The 17,841-nt window shown below is 50.7% G+C and overlaps 1 protein-coding gene across 4 annotated transcripts in view; it reads left to right on the forward strand.

Moving 5' to 3' along the window:
* The window catches only part of SYT6 (synaptotagmin 6), a gene marked incomplete at both ends in the record, with an annotated part of 57,687 nt that extends 41,653 nt beyond the window's left edge, over positions 1-16,034 (forward strand). For 2 of the 4 annotated variants that reach the window (XM_082832461.1, XM_082832463.1), the window contains 4 exons: positions 4,591-4,711; positions 9,211-9,382; positions 10,593-10,743; positions 15,963-16,034. In XM_082832461.1, coding sequence (XP_082688587.1) covers positions 4,591-4,711; positions 9,211-9,382; positions 10,593-10,743; positions 15,963-16,034 — 516 coding nt within the window. Of the gene's footprint in view, positions 1-4,590; positions 4,712-9,210; positions 9,383-10,592; positions 10,744-14,236; positions 14,255-15,962 lie in introns of those variants that run through there. The other 2 variants (XM_082832462.1, XM_082832464.1) reach the window with 2 other exon arrangements.
* Positions 16,035-17,841: the final 1,807 nt, after the last annotated feature.

Consider the following 17,841-nt stretch of genomic DNA (forward strand, 5'->3'; position numbering starts at 1 on the left):
GGCACCAGTTAAGCATCCGTGGGCCATCTCAATTGATGATGCCTGACAATGGATTTTCCAGTTTGAATGCTTGGTTTTTATGGCTGGCAGGGACCTTAAGGCTACAACATCTAGTGCAACGCCCTCATTTTTACAGACCGAAACCCAGAGATGTGAAATGATGAGCCCGACATCTCTGGACTAGTGAGTGGTGGAGGGACTAACGCCTCCACAAGCAGTGACTTGTGGTTCACTGCTCTTTCCGGGACAGTCCACGGATAGGAATTTTTTTTCTATGCCTACGGCTGTGTGAGTGCATCAAGGAGAGAGAAGTGCTTTAATGAGCTGTTGCAGATGGGCAGCTGGGGACAGCAAGGGCAGTGTGGTGCAATAGATGGGCCTTTACAAATCTTCCTGCCCAGACGCCTGGATACTGCAGCCAGGGGAGAGTGCTACCATAACGGGCGACAATGTAGCTGGACAGGCTGTATGCACGTAAGGACAGACTGCTCCAGGAGCCGACATCCTGGCTGAAGGCCTACCCCCTGCAAGCATTAGCCAAGACGCTTACCAGCTGCTACTGGGCTCAGACCCACGCCGTCAGCCCCTGGGTTAGCAGTCGAGAGGGGCAACTTGGATTCTGCTGCTTTCTGGACAGCAGTGACCTCCCCAGCACCAGGGAGCTCATTACCAGCCAGGGGCCCTATGGCGGCCTCCCCTGACAGAGGGTGAAGATGAAAGCAATAAGACGCTGGCTGTTCTGCGGCCCCTGGTCACCCCTGGTTTTATTAAAGCCAAAGTCTCAAACATCCCTAATGAGGATAAAAGGCTGGCAAGGTGCACAGAATCTGGGGCTGAAACCCCCTGAGAAAGGGGGTGGTGCTGAGAGAACCCAGGAAGGCCGCCCATGGGGTCAAGCTGGGCCTGGCTTTGCAGAGAGGAAGGTGGCGACCAGGAGACGCTGACTCTGTTTGCTTAGCTCCATCTATTTACTCAAAAGTAACCCATTTATTTTCCTTTATCCAATAACCCGTCCTCTCCTGCCTACGTGTGCAGGGGAATTACACCCCCCTTGATCCACGGAGCCAAGAGCAGCTATCTTGGCATCAGGTCCAGCGAGGCCCAGTCACCCACAGCAGAAGGTCCTGGACTGGGCTTCGGGCCCCCCGGCCCCAGTTTCCTCTCTGCGTCCAAGTCGTAGGGGGATATCGGCTCACTCCCTTTGCCTGTCCGGGCCCAACGATGGAGGGTGGAGCTCACTATTCAGTGCAGGGACCAGGATGGGGGTGGGGGTTCCAAACCTGGCTGCAGACTCAGCACCACGAGTGCCCCCCAGCTGCCACAGTTCTACCACAAAAGGAGGGGGCCCGCTGGGTTGGTGCTCTCCCTAGAGGGAGCCGTCCTTGAGGGCAGCCCATAGCACCCCCGATGATTCCGTTCACCCTGAGGGATCTCCCACATCCCCAGGCAAGTCTCCCGAGCTCACAAACCAATCAGCTCAGACTCCTGCGACAAGACAGCCTTCGAAGCCTCCGGAGTAGCCGTGTGGGGAAAGGGTGACAGCAGCCTTTTGTTCACCTCCCTCACAGGGGGGCCCTAGGAGCTTCCAGATGCCTCACCAGGGCCCTAACGTGATCCGGGCGTGTGTGTAGCTCCTCTTGTACTATCGGGCACCCCTGAAGCCCAGCAGGTGTAAAGCAAAGCCCCTGCCCCTAAGGGGCCTCCAGTCCCTGGATGGCATGGGAGGGCCCAGCTGCAGCGAGGCAGGGACTCCGTAACACGTGTGAGCAGCTCAGGGACAGAAAGTGCTGCAGGGGTGTAGGGGAGATATGCTCTGTGTGGGCTGGACCCTGGGCGAGGGTCCCTGTGAGGGACATGGCCCTGGGCCCTACAAGAGGCATGGGATTGTCCAAGCAAAGATAAGAGGAGAAGGCATGTTGGCCAAAGGGACCAAAGATATACCAGCCAGTTGGAGCAGAGGGTTGGCATAGAGGAACAGAGAGAAATAATCAGGTGAGGAGGGAAGACAGGACCCAGTTGTTGAGGGTTCGGAATGCAAGCTGGGAAGATGGGCCTTGACTCCAGGAGCCGAACAAGGGGAGCCACTGAGAGCGTGCGAGCAGCCGCGCTGGCCTAGGAAAGGCTTAACTTCACCAAATAGTCATTTCCTCCTGTGTGCAGTAGGGATACTAAGATCACCTACCTCACGGGGCTGTGGTGCGACTCGACGGAGATAATTTAGTAAAGGATTTGGCGCCTGGTACGCATGCAATAACCTTGGTTCTTATTCCTGTTATTGAGTCTGAAAGGGTTTCTCTGAGTCTGGGCAGGATTGGAGAGTTACAAGGAAATAAAGGGAGCTGGAGGCCTCCTTGTACCTCGGTGCCCCCGCCAGAGATGGAACATTCAGCCAGGTGCACTGCTGACCCGACCCCTGCTGCGTGAGGGGACAGTCATACACCCACAGCACCTGTCATGGGCCACTTCCTGTGTCTCCCTGAGGGAGAGGGAGATCCTGGTGCCTTCTTTTAATTGGTTACACCCCACTAAACATGGTGCCTCCAGCAGGTTCTCAGCAAATACAAACAGAAGAACAGGTGAAGTTGTGGTCTAAGGTCTAGAGGAGCCAGGGTTACCTTGAGGTGCTCCCTAGGTGGGCTGGGAGGGCGTTGCTCTCCTAAGGGTCGGAGTCCAGCTGTGTCTCCCACCAGCCACGCAGGCCTGGTCAGGACTTTACACCCAAGTTTAAACACTGAATTCTTCTCTGTGAGATGGAGGGAATAATGGCAATGCACCCTGCCTTGCACGGTGGCTGTGAGCCTCAGAGGTGGAGCTGCCCGTCACAGAAGAGCTTCGTGGGGCACAGGAGCTCGTGGGTGTTGGTCTTGGCTCTTGTGCTGGGGTGGGGGGGTGGGGGTAGCTCTCTCTACGCTGTGTCCAGCTCTGCCCCAGCCAGACACCACCCTTCCACCCCTCACATCCACCCCCAATACCCCCGCCCCCTCCACCTCTTCACCCAGGGAGCCGGGAGGATTCACCTGCTACTCCTGGGATTTGATTCACCACTGGGTTAAAAAAGGACAAATCCTGTGCTAGGGAAAGGGTGGGTATCAGTGCCACCTAGGGGAGAGCATTGAGACCACAGGCTCTGGAAGGGGTGGCGGGTTATTCTCCAGGTGAGGCCAAGTATCAGGGGTCTCTTGGAGTCCCCAGTAGAGGGTGTTTCTTTGTGAGGAGAAGGGACAAGAACCTTGGAGCCACCCTTGACTGCGCTCTTTCTCAAAAGTCACCTCCTCCAGGAGGCCTCCCCGGCTACCCTGTCTAAAATTTCAACAACTATAGCCTCACCCATGAGCATTTCATATCCTGTTTCCCTGCCTTATTTTTTTCTCCTTGATCCTTTTTACCAACTTACTTACCATCTTTCTTGTCCTTTGTTCTATTAAAATGTAAGCTCCGTTAGAGCAGCGATTTTTGTCTATTTTGTTCTTTTCCATATCTCCAGTACCCAGAGCGACACCTGGCACATAGCAGGTGCTCAATTACTACCTGTTGACTGACTTAATGAGTGAACAAATGGATATCTGCATCTGAAATCAGAGCCAGCCCAAACCCCGACCTCCTCTTCTTCTACCCTGGGTCTGGGAGATTTAAGAGGGGAAACACCTCCATGTCTTGGAGCCCCACGTCAGCCTCAGAGCCCGAGGGAGAGGTTTTGCAGTGACAGCACCCTCCTCCACCAGGCGTGGCACAGGAAGAGAAGGCAGTCCAGCGGGGTGCTGTTTAATTCAACAGCTGGACACGCTTACCATCTTTGACATTTTCCTATTCCCTGTTGCTCAGAAACTTCCTAGGATTGGGATCCCTGGTCATGACGATTCTAGGGGCAGGAGAGGCAGCAGCGTGTGGGCTCCATGCTGGGTTCACTTCTGAAGCATGACCACATTTAAGGACAAAGCGGATCCAAGCCCTGGCACAAACTTGGAATGACGCGTGTACGTCTTCTTGGTCAACACCATATCCTGGGCAGGTCCTGGTTCCCTGTGCTTCCACACTGAAGCCTGGAAGTTGGAGTGCTAGATGTGTTTCAGGAGAGGCAAGGAAGCTGCCAAAGCAGAGGGACTCACAAAGAATGACTGAGCTGAGAGCTAGAACCAGATATGTGGGGAGAGGGGACCCCTGATGGCCAGAGTGGGTCTTGTACAGAATACTGTCATGACCCCAGGCCAGGCAGGGTGGGGAGTCAAGGGGTCCAGTGACTGAGAAGGGTAAGTTGGAGAATAGGGCTGGGCCCCAAAAGGCCTGGTGGTCTGGAGGCTGCAGCCAAAGGGCATAGGTAGGGCAGGTGAGGCCAAAGCAGGAGGGGGAGGACAAGGACCAGAGTCTGATCAGAGCTCAGAAGGAATACTGAAGGGGACAAATTCTGCTGAAGACCCAGCGTTGTTATCATTGCCTTTTATACCCAGTTACTCTCAGCATAGAGGCCAGAACGTCAGGCCTTAAAGACATAGCGCTCTCCCTCAGAGAGCCTTCTCCTGGGCTCTGGAGCGGCCCTGCAGCTGCACTGGAGCTGTGTGCCCCTCATCTGCCCTCTTGTCTGCTTCTTTGCAGGAAAGCGTGGATTTGGGAGAGATCATGTTCTCCCTCTGCTACCTGCCCACAGCAGGCAGGCTCACCCTCACTGTGATCAAATGTCGGAACCTCAAGGCGATGGACATCACAGGCTACTCAGGTACCTCTCCTACCCGAGTGCTCGCCAAGTGGCCTGCCAGCAGCCTAGATATTAGGATGTGGAAAGATGTTCAGAGAGAAGGGGGAAGAATTGTCAGTATTCTTCGAACAGGAGCACAGCCCTGCAGGCAAATGGTCTGGCTTTGAATTCCAGTTCTGCCCCTTCCTTGTGGTGTAATGCTTTGGTTTCCTGATCTGGGAAAAAACAAAAACAAAAAAAAAAAAAACGTACACAGGTTGCTTTAAGGATAAACGAGTTAATTCAAGTAAATGCTTAGAAAGGTGCCAGATACATGACAAGCAGTCAGTAGATATTGGCTATTACTATCATTCTTTCTCTTTGAGGATGGAGAGAAGAAGCAGCAAATAAATAGGTGAAAAAAAATTAAGGAACATCTTTCTAGTTTGCGTGAGGCCTCAGGACTTCCAAGGGTTATGTCAAGTTTGAGTGTCTTAAGTGTTTGTAGGTCCACGCAGCGATGGCAGCCCTGCAGACTGAGTCAAAGGAACAGAGGCGCTGAAAAGCAGAGTGCGCTTGTATTTGAGGTTTTCCTGCAGGGCTCTGGGCCTCTGTCTCAGCACCAGGAGAGCTGCTAGGTTCAGCAGGAGAAAGAAGTCCTGTTCTAGTAACCGAGGAGATGCTGGTTTGGATGCAGCCTCAGAGCCTGCAGGCTGGACCCGGCGTCAGAGGTTTGACCCTTTTCCACGATTCTGCAAGTCATTGTCAGAGAAGGTTTTTGAGTTTTGATAGAACAGAGGAGTCCCAGGAGCCTCCTTCCCCGTGTCGGCTCAAATTAGCCCAAGGGATGGGGTAGAGCGTCCCGGAGAGCCGGCACGTAGAACCGCCTGGGCTGCACTTAGTAGCAAATGCGGGGAAAGGCTTGGTTTGTTTCCCTAGACCCCTACCCAAGAGGCTCTTCTGGAGATCCCAGTTAGCGATATAAATCCACTCCACAGGTGCCTCTGAACTTGGCTGGGAGTATATGGAAGAGTTTTCCTTTTACTCATTAATTATTTCCTTAGTGTAATCACAGTTGCCATAAAGAGGTGACTGGTCTAGCTGAAAACATCTGGGCCCAGGCCCAACCTGGTGCATTTGGAAGAAGATGAGATATTAGGCCTTGAAATATGAGGTTTCAGGGAAGGGTGGTCAAGAAATGCTGAAGTAAGGTATATCTGTGGTGGCTTTGAATCCCTCAGAGCCTCTGCTCCCAGCCCGCACTGTCTCTCTGCAACACTCATACCTTCCAGGCCAAAAGCTGCCCCAGATAGCGCCTGACCCAATGCCTCTAGCACCTGCCCTGACGCCTCTTTCCACTGAAGCTACCACCACACATCAGGATGTGGTGAGGAGCTTAAAGAACCTCTTCCGACACGTGCAAAGCTCTTAGGCAGCAGCAAGCTGGCTTCCTCCAAAAATACAACCAACGTAGATTGCATTTTAATATCAAAATAAGTGTGTGCAGGGACAGAAATTCACTGAGGACGCTCAAGACTGCTGAAGGAAATAGGATTTTGCTACCCAAGTCCCCACACTATCTCCTCTGGTGTAATTAAATTGATGTGCTAGAGAGAGAGCTTACAGCGAAGCCGCCAAGGTAATCGTAAAGGCTGTTCCACATCAGAGGGTTGGGGGTGAGAGACTTTTCTCACGCTAAGTTCTAACCTCCCTCTCATGATTGCCTCTCTTTTCTACCTGGGTTTGGAATCTGGTATTAAATCTCAGCTTGATTCTGAAAATTCAGGGGTCCTCTTTTTGCTAGGGATTTCTATTTTGTTCACTGAGGTAAGCAAGTGTCTGGGACAGTTCATGGAACACACTACGCATTGAATAAGTATGTATTGAAGGATGAATGAATGAATGAATTTATAGGCTAAAGAACTTTGTGGGGACACACCTGCCAGGGGCTTCTCAAGCTAGATCTCCTGTTTTGGAGGATAAGTTTGAGGTTGCCTTCAGCCCGGACTGCTTTGATGTTGGACTAAACTAGGAAGTGGATGTTCTTGATTCTTGCCTGTTCTTGATTCATATGATGTTGACCCCTAAAACCAAGGATCTTCCTATTCTCCTCGATCTAAACTAGTCGTGAATCAATTCTTTAAGCCTATCCACTAGAACCATGACAATAAAAAATAATACAAAATAATAATAAGGATCAGTATACCCCAAAGGGATGGTGAGTGAGTGAACACACCCATCTCTGCCACATCTGGTCCGTACTGCTTTGAGTCTAATGGTTACAAATGTAAACTTTGGAGTCAGAGCTAAGTTGAAATCTTAGGCAAGTTTCTTAATCTCTCAAACCTCAATTTCCCTATGTATAAGAGGGGGATGACGAATATTTTATAGGGTTGACATGAAGTTTAACTGACATGATATGTGTAAATCTCTTAGCGTGGTGCCTGACACATACTGCATGCTGAATTATGATGGCCCTCATGACAAGGAGGCTGAAACACACTGCTGGTGGTTGTGCCCCCTCCCTCAGCTGCATAAACATCATTGGCTGCTGGAGAGGAAAGGGCCTCAGAGGTCGTCTGGAGCCAGCACTCCATTAGAAGCACAGGCTTCTGCCCTAGAGCAAACACCCTAAGGAAGAGTCCTCTCTCTGCTTAGCCTCTTGTTGATGGTGAGAGTATGGGTTCCTTCAAGGGAAACACCCACTGAATTTTATAAATTAGATACGCCTCATACGAGTGAATAGAGGTGGGGAAGGAAGCTGAGAATCTCCCAGCTAGTCATCAGGCATTTGCCTAGTGGCCCGTGGGACAGGTGGCTCTGTCACATCTTTCCAAGCCTGGCGACATGGAGGTTTGCTCCGCTGTGGGTGTGTGTGGAAATAGGCATGGCAGGGGATGAGGCAGCACTTGGGCAGCCTCAAGCCTGAAGACGCTTTCCAAGGCAGTGTTCACACTTCAGGAGCATAGAGGTTGCCAAGTTAACAACAGGTCTCGGAGGTAGCTATCCCACCCATCTGCTTGGACCTCAACACGGTCCGGGGCGTATCCATAGAGAATGGAGCCCGCGGACACGAGAAAGCTATCTCACAGCAGTTCTAGGAACTCCTCCTTCCTTTTTACTGAACGTCCTCCTGAGAGAGAACCCTTGCAAATGGGTCGTCAGAGACAGCAGGGTGATTAAACACCTCATGGTCTCCCCAGGTACCCCATAAACCCAAGTGCCCCCATGGCTAAGGCACAGCTGCTGCTGTCACGTTGGTGAGTCCGTAGCACATGTGGGCATCTACAAAACTGCCTTTAAGGCTTGAGTTTCTGATCCCATGTCACAGGTCTCTGTAGCTTCCCCAAAGCTGTGCACCTCTTCTGCCACCTGAACAATTCCCCAGGGAGCATGAGCGCCTCGTTGGGTACTTGGGTGCCCAGGAGATAGAGCCATACGCCTGTGAATGAGGAGCTGGGAGCGGCTGCTTGGTCCGCACCTCCTGACAGAGTCACAGGAGCCCTGGCTTCTGGGCAAGCAGGTGTCTCAGCACATCAGTGTCTCAAAAGCTGTTATTACCTGTGTGTTGCCCTCCCGTTTCTTGAGTTGTGCAGCATAAATAACAGTTATGACGGTGACTGAGACACCTGAGCGATGAGATACAATCGGTGTCACTTCACTTGGATGAGCAGAAAATTTCAGGGTAGGAAACTGACCATGAAATACCCATTCAGAAAACTAAAGAAGAGACAAGGATGGGAGGCGCGTGGGAGGTCAGTAAAAAGACATCTCCTCGAGGGCTGGAGAGATTCCAAGATCCCACTGAGAGATGAAATGGCAGCCGGCCACCCTGAGTCCCAGGAGGCTGCCTCACTCAGTCCCCCGGCCACGGCCCCCTCCTCCTCCACTGCCCAGAGTGGGCAGGAAACAGCTTCCGGGGAGGCAGAGAGCAGGGCTCCTACCCCCTCCCTGATGCCAGATGGAAATGAGCTTGATGGGACAATGAGACCCATAATCCTGTCCTCAGGTAGGGAGGACCGGACAAGCATCGTGACTGTCGCTGTTCATTTACTCTGTCTCATTGCTACTCCTTGGGTGTCATCGATTCTATTTTTACCCACTTTATGCTTTGGTTAATAATGCTGACAAGACCCCCCAGAGAAAAGGCTGCAAGTAGGTGAAAGGAACAGAGTGCCTTTGTTTAGCTTCCCCACCCTTTGGAGCCGGCCAGCCAACCATAGAGTTGAGCTTTAGTGAACTGCATACCCACGGGCGAGTATCCTGTCTGATGTGGGGCCAGCTTCCCCATTAGTGGAAGTCCATTAAGCACTCTGCTAAGAAGCCTGAGGTCACCAAAGACTCTGTGTTTATTAAGCACAGAGCATCTGCAGAGACAGGTGTGCTACATAAATACAAGGTGGTTTAATTATTTTAACAACCCACTGATACCATCTGAGAATAACAGTAGGTCTGGGGTTTCCATCCTTCTGCTGCACATGATGTTTAAGGACATCTGTTTAACAGGCTCCCTTCCCTTCTCACTGCCCCCATTGGCACAGATCCATACGTCAAAGTGTCCCTGCTTTGTGACGGGCGGAGACTGAAGAAGAAGAAAACCACCATAAAGAAGAACACCCTCAACCCCGTCTACAACGAGGCCATCATCTTTGACATTCCCCCGGAGAACATGGATCAAGTCAGTCTGCTCATCTCGGTCATGGATTATGATAGGTAGGTACAGGTCCCTGAGGGCCACGATTCCCTGCCCCTCGTCCCCACCTCAGTGCAGCACAGGGCTCTCTGACCTTGGACCTTGTGGTTCATGGCTCAGACACTCATTGGTCTCAAATCTGGCCCCACCCAAGGAGGGCACAGGAGTTTGAGGAAAAGCATGGATTCCCCGCCAAAGTAGAAGCTCAAGCTTCACTTCCCAATGGGCTCATTTCCATCAGGGGCTGCCCCACCCATCAATTTCCCTGAATTCACCCCCGACTATTCCCATTCCTCCATCTGGCATCTGTCCTCTAGAATCCCGCCCACCCCCCTCCCCCCGTCCTCTCCACTTCCACTGCTGCTACCACTCCCACTTGGGGATGTCTGTGCAGCCCTCCTAGCTGACCCCTGCCTCCATCACTTCCTGCCTCAACCCAGCCAACATACCAAGGCACACCTTCCTAAAAGACCACTTTGTTCCTGGGCCTGCCCCTCTCAAGAACCATCAGTAGCTCCTGCTGTCTGGACAAGCTCTTCCCCTGGACTCTCGAGACCTTCCAGATCTGGACCCAGCATATCCATCCAACTTGATTTCCCCCACCTTGTATGTGTTTCTTCTCCACCACTTTCCAAATCCTGCCTCTCCGTCAAGGCTGGCTCAAACACATTCTCCAACTACGTCAGCCACTGCGACTCCTTCTCTCCAGGTGTCACTTTCACTGAAGGAGAAAAAAAACATGCAGTAAAGCCTCAATCCAGGATCTTTAGCACAAGTTCCCAGACATAGTAGATGCTGGGTGAACAAATATGAGTGATGATTGATGTTCTTACTGAGTGAATAAATCACATCACAGCAGCTAGGTATGGAGAAATGGTACTCAGAGCAGGTTGATTTATTTCCCAATAGCGCTAATGTCTCAAGTGCTCGCTGAGTCAAATAAAGGAAGAGACTTAAACTCTCCCACTCCCCAGAGTCAGGCCATCTGCCCACCATTCCTGAGATTCCAAACAAGTTGAGAACCTTTTGCTCATCTGTCTGTGTCCAATGTCCACCCAAGGAGGCTGGGCAGTATTTCACCGCCGCTGGCACCCTGAGGGCCGGCCAAGCATCTGTTTACAGAGCTCAGTATTCTGAGTTAGACCTGGGGGGCTGAGACCGAGACCGCGGGACTCCCCTTTCTGAGAGCATGTCTGGTCACCGATGCCGGGCCCTTTGTTTCTCCCTTAGAGTGGGCCACAACGAGATCATAGGAGTCTGTCGTGTGGGGATCAGTGCCGAAGGCCTGGGCAGGGACCACTGGAACGAGATGCTGGCATACCCGCGGAAGCCCATCGCACACTGGCACTCCTTGGTGGAGGTAAAGAAATCCTTCAGAGAGGTGGGTGAGGTCACGCTTGGCCCTTGGCATGTTTGCTGCATGGCAGCGTGGGCTGGAGAATGGCAGTTGGCTGCCGTGAGACCTCGCCTTTGTGGGTCCTTGGGGGGCACTGGTGGGGGGGGGCATACACACTTCTCACCCAGGGTGTAACAGGCAGAAAGGAAACGGGGGAAGATGGTGGGAAACTGCTTGACAAAAAGCCTTTGATGTTGAGTATATTGAAAGTGACACTGAGTTCAAAACAGAAAAGAAAAACTTGGAGGAAGCCTTCCCGGCAGCTCACTGTGCCAGGCCCGGAATGCTTCCATGAAGTCCCTGAGCCAAGTCAGTCCTTTCAGAGAGAGCCCCAAGAGGGTGAGATCAGAACTTGGCAAGAAATTCTACCCCTGTCGAAGCAGTAAGTTCCCTGAGGCTCTAGCCAGACAGTCCTGGGGCAGTTCTCGCCACGTGGATGGAGCTGGCCGGAGAGAGGATCCTACCCTCGTGAACATTGCTTCTCCCCGTTGTTGGAGAAGAGAGTGTGGCTTCAAGGTGGCCCAGTTTCCAGCTGGATCCTAACAGAGACGTAATGGACACAGCACTGCCCGGGAGTCCCGAGACTTGGGCTCCAGCCCTGGGCCTTTCCAACTTGCAGCATAATCTTGAGCTAGTTATTGGTCTCTCAGCTGCAAAGAAAGTGTTCCTTCCAGTGACACAAGTCTGCCCCACCTCCACCAAACAGCACCAGTTGAAGATCCTGCCGTTCATCACCTTGGTGGTCCTCCGGCCGGCTTTTTCTTAAATGGTTTGGGACATGGGGGTAGCCGAGCAAGTTTTAAGCCTCATCTTATTACTTCCACCCATATCCTAGAAAGCCAGGTGATCATTCACTCATTTTAATAGGTTTCCAGCCAGGGAGTCTAGAGAGTTGTATAAAAATTGGAAAATCTACTCATAAAAAAATAAGCCACATGGCCCCTCAGCTTAAAAACAGCGTAACCCCTGCCCCGTGTTCTGTGACACAGAAAAGGTGTGTGCAGCAACCCCAGAGGATCCGCCATCTCCTCTTCCCTCTCAGGGTGGTCAAGCCCGCTGGCCAGCAGCGCGAGGCTTCACATTTCTGTCTGGTGTTTGCCTTGATTTTACCACAGCTGTGGAGCTTTAATGAGTGAGGCCCGTCCCTCAGCTCCTGGGCTGCCCTTTCTTCCAGAAGGCCCTCTCCGCAGGGTGTGGGTGAGGTACACACAACCAGCCTGCACCTACACAGGAGGCAGCCAGTGGGCATCCGCACCTCACCGACTGCAGGGCTGATTCAGTCTAGAGAGGGGGTGTGGCACCCCTCCTTTTAAAATCCTTTGCAGATATTTAAGGATAGAATAAGTATACTAAAACGTTCAGGATGGCGTGGGGCAGGGGCAAGGAATGGGAGCTGAGAGGCCTCTGATGGGCTGCAGGGCCTCAGGCACCTCACTGCCCCACCTGGTCTTCAGTTTCCTGGTTGGTAAAATGAGGGGGGTGGGCTCCTCCCATCTCAGCTTTTCTAGGAAACTCTGGCCCAAAATGACAGGACGACAGGTGGCAGGTGAGCCCACATCTTGCATCGCCTTTCTGACCTTGAAGCTGCAATAATCCATTGCTGTTACCGGGTTAGTCTGGCCACACAGACTGGAGTAACCAGCCAACAGTGGCTGGAGATGGGGCTGAGGTGCAGGGTAGCACAGAGGGGCTGGGGCTCAGCCCCAGCATCGCTCCCCATGACGAATACCACCTAATTAAGCCCAATAATTGATTTCAAGTCCTGTTGCTTTGAGAACTCTAACTCACTGGTCCAGACTACAAAAGAAAGATAAAGTAGAACCAAGCCCTTGAAAATGACTATTTGATAAGACAGAAAAGGGAAAGTAACAGTATATGGAAAACGGAAAGAGAATAAATTGATTCATATCCTTTGGGTTTACTTTTTTCTTGACCTCGCACACCAAGTTCCTGAGACTTTCCCTTCCCCCACTCCCTGGCCTTCCATTTTCTGCTCAGCTGATCATTTCTCTGTGTGAAGAAGCTGAAAATGACATTCATCTTGGCAACTTAGGATTTCTTCAGTACAAATTTGTAAAAATGTGTACCTGCACTTTTTAGCATCCACAGTTTAAGTACCTGTATAGAGATGCATCTCAAAACCACTAGGGTAATATTAAGTACACCCTCTTTGTGTTCATGTGATGCATTGTACTTGAACATTTATCATCTCAATCATCCTTAGAGCGCCTGCCTTCTTCCTGGTCCTGTTCTGGACACTGAGTAAGAACCTTGCTCTGGGAGCTTGTTTCTCCCGTTTGTATAATACATACAAAACTCTTATTCTCCCCCTCCTGGGAAGATAAATGGCATCATATCTAGATCATTTCTTTTTTTTTTTTTCTTTTGCGGTACGCGGGCCTCTCCCTGTTCTGGCCTCTCCCGTTGCGGAGCACAGGCTCCGGACGCGCAGGCTCAGCGGCCATGGCTCACGGGCCCAGCCGCTCCGCGGCATGTGGGATCTTCCTGGACCGGGGCATGAACCCGTGTCCCCTGCATCGGCAGGTGGACTCTCAACCACTGCGCCACCAGAGAAGCCCTCATTTCTTTTTTATTAACGAGAACAGAGGGCACCATACTGGCTTGTTTGTTTGGAGTTTTAAAATTAGGTTGAAGGAACAAATTAACTGAAAAGGTATTTTTCCCTGCTGGGGTTTTTTCATGAATAAAAATTGATTAAGCCACAGTGAGCATCCTTCCCCAGCAGAGGCTGTGGCCTCTTTCCTCTCAGCACTCCTGCCCAATGCTACGTGCTGTCGCTGTCACCACACACACAGCCCACGTTGACCAGCGATCTTCTCCAAGGCGGTTTACTATGAAGGGTCAAATTCAGATCATCTGCCAGAGATTTTATATCTCTGTTGGAATGTCACACATTTCAGAACAATAAAAGATCTCACTGGACCACAGCCGCCCTTGAATAATCATCCTCATTGGTGTCCCGGAGACCAATTCATTGCTATTTCAGAGCCACCATGATAAGCCTGCAGGAACCATTCATCTTCCCGTTGTCCAGGAACCCCATCTCCTCCCTCTGTTTATCTTCACAGGAAAAATCAGGGGCTGGCAGGGGAGCCAGTGTGCCTTCTTCATGTGTCCTGGATAAACAATTATGCTCCGTGTGACTTCTCTTTGAGCTATTATATAAAGGAAAAAAGATGTACTCTGTGTAGCCCTTTCTTTTTTTCCTCCTCTGAGCTGGCCTATCAGTCGGGTTGTTTAAGAGGCATGCTTACCCAGGGGAGAAGCCCGTAATTACAATGTACCTTTCACCGACATTAAAGGTTGTAACAGAAAAAGCAGAAGCTCTAAAATGAAGATCTGTTAAATGAAAGCATTAGTAATCATCTTATGTCACCTTCTGGTTAAGAAACACTTGAGTCAGAAGTCACAGTGGGCTCAAAAACCAGGCATTTATTTATGTAAAATATTTCACCAGGGAAACCCTCGCTTGTGATTTCACTCACGTGGATGCTGCAATCAGAGAGACTGCCACCGGAGTTAGGAGTAAGTACCTGGTATGGCACCAAAGAGGTTAGGTTTCTTATTCCATTGTGTGTCTCCTTCTCCTGATGTGGCCAGGTGCAAAGGTGGCCACAGGATGGAGCGGAGGGAACACTGAGTGTGGACGGAGTTAGGAGACCTGGCCTCAGATCCTGGCTCTGCTCCTAAAGAGCTGTGCGTTGACTCCTCTGCGTCTTGGTTTTCTTATCTGCAAGAACAAAAGAGCTAGCCTCGATGATCCCCCAGGCCTGCCTCCGGGTTTCGCATGCTAAGATTGCTCAGGCCCAGGTCACGCTATGGTGGTCATCAATACCTGCCTGTCCAGCCTTTGATTACTTGTAAAGATCTTCAGGTTGGCCTGCCCAGTGGGTACTAAGGGACCATGAAGGAACGAGCCTGGGGACAGGTAACAGAGGCTTTCCTAAGAGCCAGGAACATGAAAGCAATCAGCAGTTCTGGGTCTCTCCTCCGCGTTGTGGGTTCCCACAGGAGATGCTGGAAGGGATGGTCTAATCCTTAAGTGGCTCGGCTCTGTCTAGAAAGGGCTGTGTTGTGAGGTGTGGGGTGGAGAAGGGACCGCGTCCTTCCCCATCCTACCCCTACACATAACACAGAGGTGTAGTCCACTTCTCCTCAGCCCCATCCCTCCACATGGAGACCCCAAAAACCCATGAGATGCAAAAGGGGCTGCACTTCAGGTTCAGAAAGGCCATCTCACCCACGTACCTAACTTCTCTCCCTGGAGCCTTGTCCCGCAGGCACCTAGGAGAGTATTGCGTCTCCTCTGCTCACAGAAAGGATGGAGTGAGCAGTGGACACTGACTTGCTTTGAAGTTATACAGTCACCAGACGGCTCTGGAATATTCACAGGGTCAGATCCTTGTCCAGAAAACATGGCTCCAGCTCTGCCTTGCTTTTCAATGTAAAGAAGGGTTCGATGGCCCAAGCGTGGGTCATCCACCCTCAGCCCTCTCCTCACTCCATTACACCTCATTACATCACCATCTTCACAGAGGGGTTAGAGTCGGGCTGAGGGGGTGGCAGCCTGTGAGACAGGAGAGGGAGGAAAAGAAAGGTGGAGGCGCCCGAAAGGGCAGGGGGCTGCCATCTCCTCCCACCTCTTCACAAGTTGAGTGTGAAGGCCCCCGGGAAGCGCTCAGACTGAAGAGGAGAGCCCAGCGCTGAAGCGAGATCAGGGCGTTAGCTGTACGAACAGCTCCCAGACAAATTGCTAAGAATTCATGATTGCAGGATCTTGGCCGTAAGGGCATACTCTGCAGACGGCCTCTTTCGCTGCTAACAAAATCCGATTTTCAGCGTGAAAAATGGCTGAAGCATTCAGATATGGTCCAGTCATAGCACCTCATTAACTAACACACATGCACGCACGTGCACACACACACACACCTGCACGCATGCATTCCACACGCTAGAGAAAGCTTTCATTATCTCTGCAGCAGGTCTTTTCTAAAAATCAGGCCTTCCAAACTAGAAGCTCGAAAGCTGGTCTCCTTACGTCTTTGCATGGCTAACAGCAAAATTCACGAAAGCTTATGAAAAGCCGGGAAAAGGTGAATTCAGTGCATGGGCCGGATGAGCTTCAAAAGTTGAAATGTACATTCCCTTGGCAACGGGTAAGTGGCTTTTTCTCCTCTCCCCAGTGGCAGGGCCGAGCCGCCAGCTTCGACAGCGAGAGCTCGTGCCCGTCTCCAAGACCACCTCCGACACCCTGAGCTGCACACTGGCCGGGCCACACCAACGAGACTCAGCAGGGTTCTTTTTGCACTTGTTCAACCGTCTAAACACAGTGTTGTGCAGCAGCGGCGGTAGGGGCAGTGCCTCTCACTCCAGAGTCTTAGCTGCACCGTGTAGGTCAAGGCCGAGACAATTGTCGTGTGGTCAGATCTGTCTTAGTCTTTTCTGTCTCCCAAGGTGATGTTTTTCTGGTTCTTTCACTTTTTATGGATCTGCTGTCAGGAAGAAAAGAAGAGGGAAAAAAAAAAAAAAGAGGGGAGAGCCCTGACATTTGTTCTATTAAATACAGTGTAACATAGTCGTCTTTGAGGGGGAGGTGGTTTGAGTTTCTGAAATTTTGTGTCTCCACTGAACTCCCTAACCCCGGAGGAGAGGGAAGTGGGATGGGCAATGGCTACTTTGTTAAGTGGGCTTCAGCGAAGAGCCTTTACAAAGGCTACTGCTTACGACTCTTAGAAGCTCTTTGCTGATGTGACATAAACCGAGATGTGGACTCCTGGCCCCATGTTGAAATTGGGAGCATTCCGAGCTATCTGTGAACCTTCAGCTGGTCGTGCAGGGCTCCTCTCTCTCAGTCCTCGTGAATTGAACATGTCTTGATTCCTCATGGGAACTGAGTCACTTCCTTTAGGAATAATTCTGTTGAAATGAACATGCCCTATGTTTTCTGGCGCGCCACAGTTAATGACCATATTTGTTTGAAAACAAGATCTTTGTTCTCAAAAATAACCTTCTTGTAAAAAAAAAAAAAGGAAGCACATATGTTCTGGAATGATTTCTGCGTTATACCTAGCCTAAAGAGATCAAAGAAAAAACTACATAAAATGTTCTTTTCTGAATGGGAAATTTTGAAATCCAAGGAATAGGTGTAGTCTTTTTATGAACAGTACCTTCTTGATTAAAACCAAGTCAGCTTAAGTCTATTTCAGCCCCCTAGATGCTAGGACAATGTTCATCTTAAACTTTAGTTCTATAGATTATAAAGGACTTTAGTGTTTGTTTCAGTGGTAGTGAAGGATTTTTTTTTTCTTTAGATCTCTACCATAGGTCAAATTCAGTTTAGGAAAAAAGAATGTTTGAACTATTCTGTATTGTAATCGTCCATTTCTGTTGAGTTAATAGCGGCCTTCCCACCAACCCCCTAGAACTAGATTGATTTGCTCCATCTCAGTCTGTATAGCCCTGGTAGATGTGTGGGTGGGTTTTCACTTCAGTTTGTGGCTGTGAAATGCCAATTTCCAGAGCTGTGTGTGGGACTGCTGCCGAAGTCTGCTGAAGAAGCGCTTCCTTCAACAATGGCAGGTCAAGAACGTAAAAACTGTTCACACACCTTGTGTCTCACTCTTTACATGTGTCACATGCTTTAGGAGCAGCGATTCAATAAAGTAACCCTTGTTTTAAGCCAAGTTATCAGGTTTCTGTGCTGATATAACTTTGGGTAGTGTCTCCTAAGTCCTAAAAATGACCAGATTGGGCAGGAGGTAACAGGATATTGTGGCAAAAGACGTTTGCATCTTAAAACAATGGAGATAAACTGAGAATTCACCCTGTACTGAGCTTTAGGCTAGGGGCTAATGTGTCATTGGTGTAAAGATAAGTCTTGTGACTGACAGGCCTTCCCAGTCAAGTGGCCTTGCGGCTGGATGTTCTCTTGAGAGAAGAAGAAACTCAAGGTCGTGACAAGACTTCCAACAGGCCATGAACTTCATTCTGTTTCTTGACTCTAGAATGACCCCATCGAGATGGCCATCTCAATCATTGGGCAGGTGCTGGGGGTCCTGTAAC

This window comes from Leucopleurus acutus (assembly GCF_964270905.1).
Source record: "Leucopleurus acutus genome assembly, chromosome: 2".
NCBI classification, from domain to species: Eukaryota; Metazoa; Chordata; class Mammalia; order Artiodactyla; family Delphinidae; genus Leucopleurus; species Leucopleurus acutus.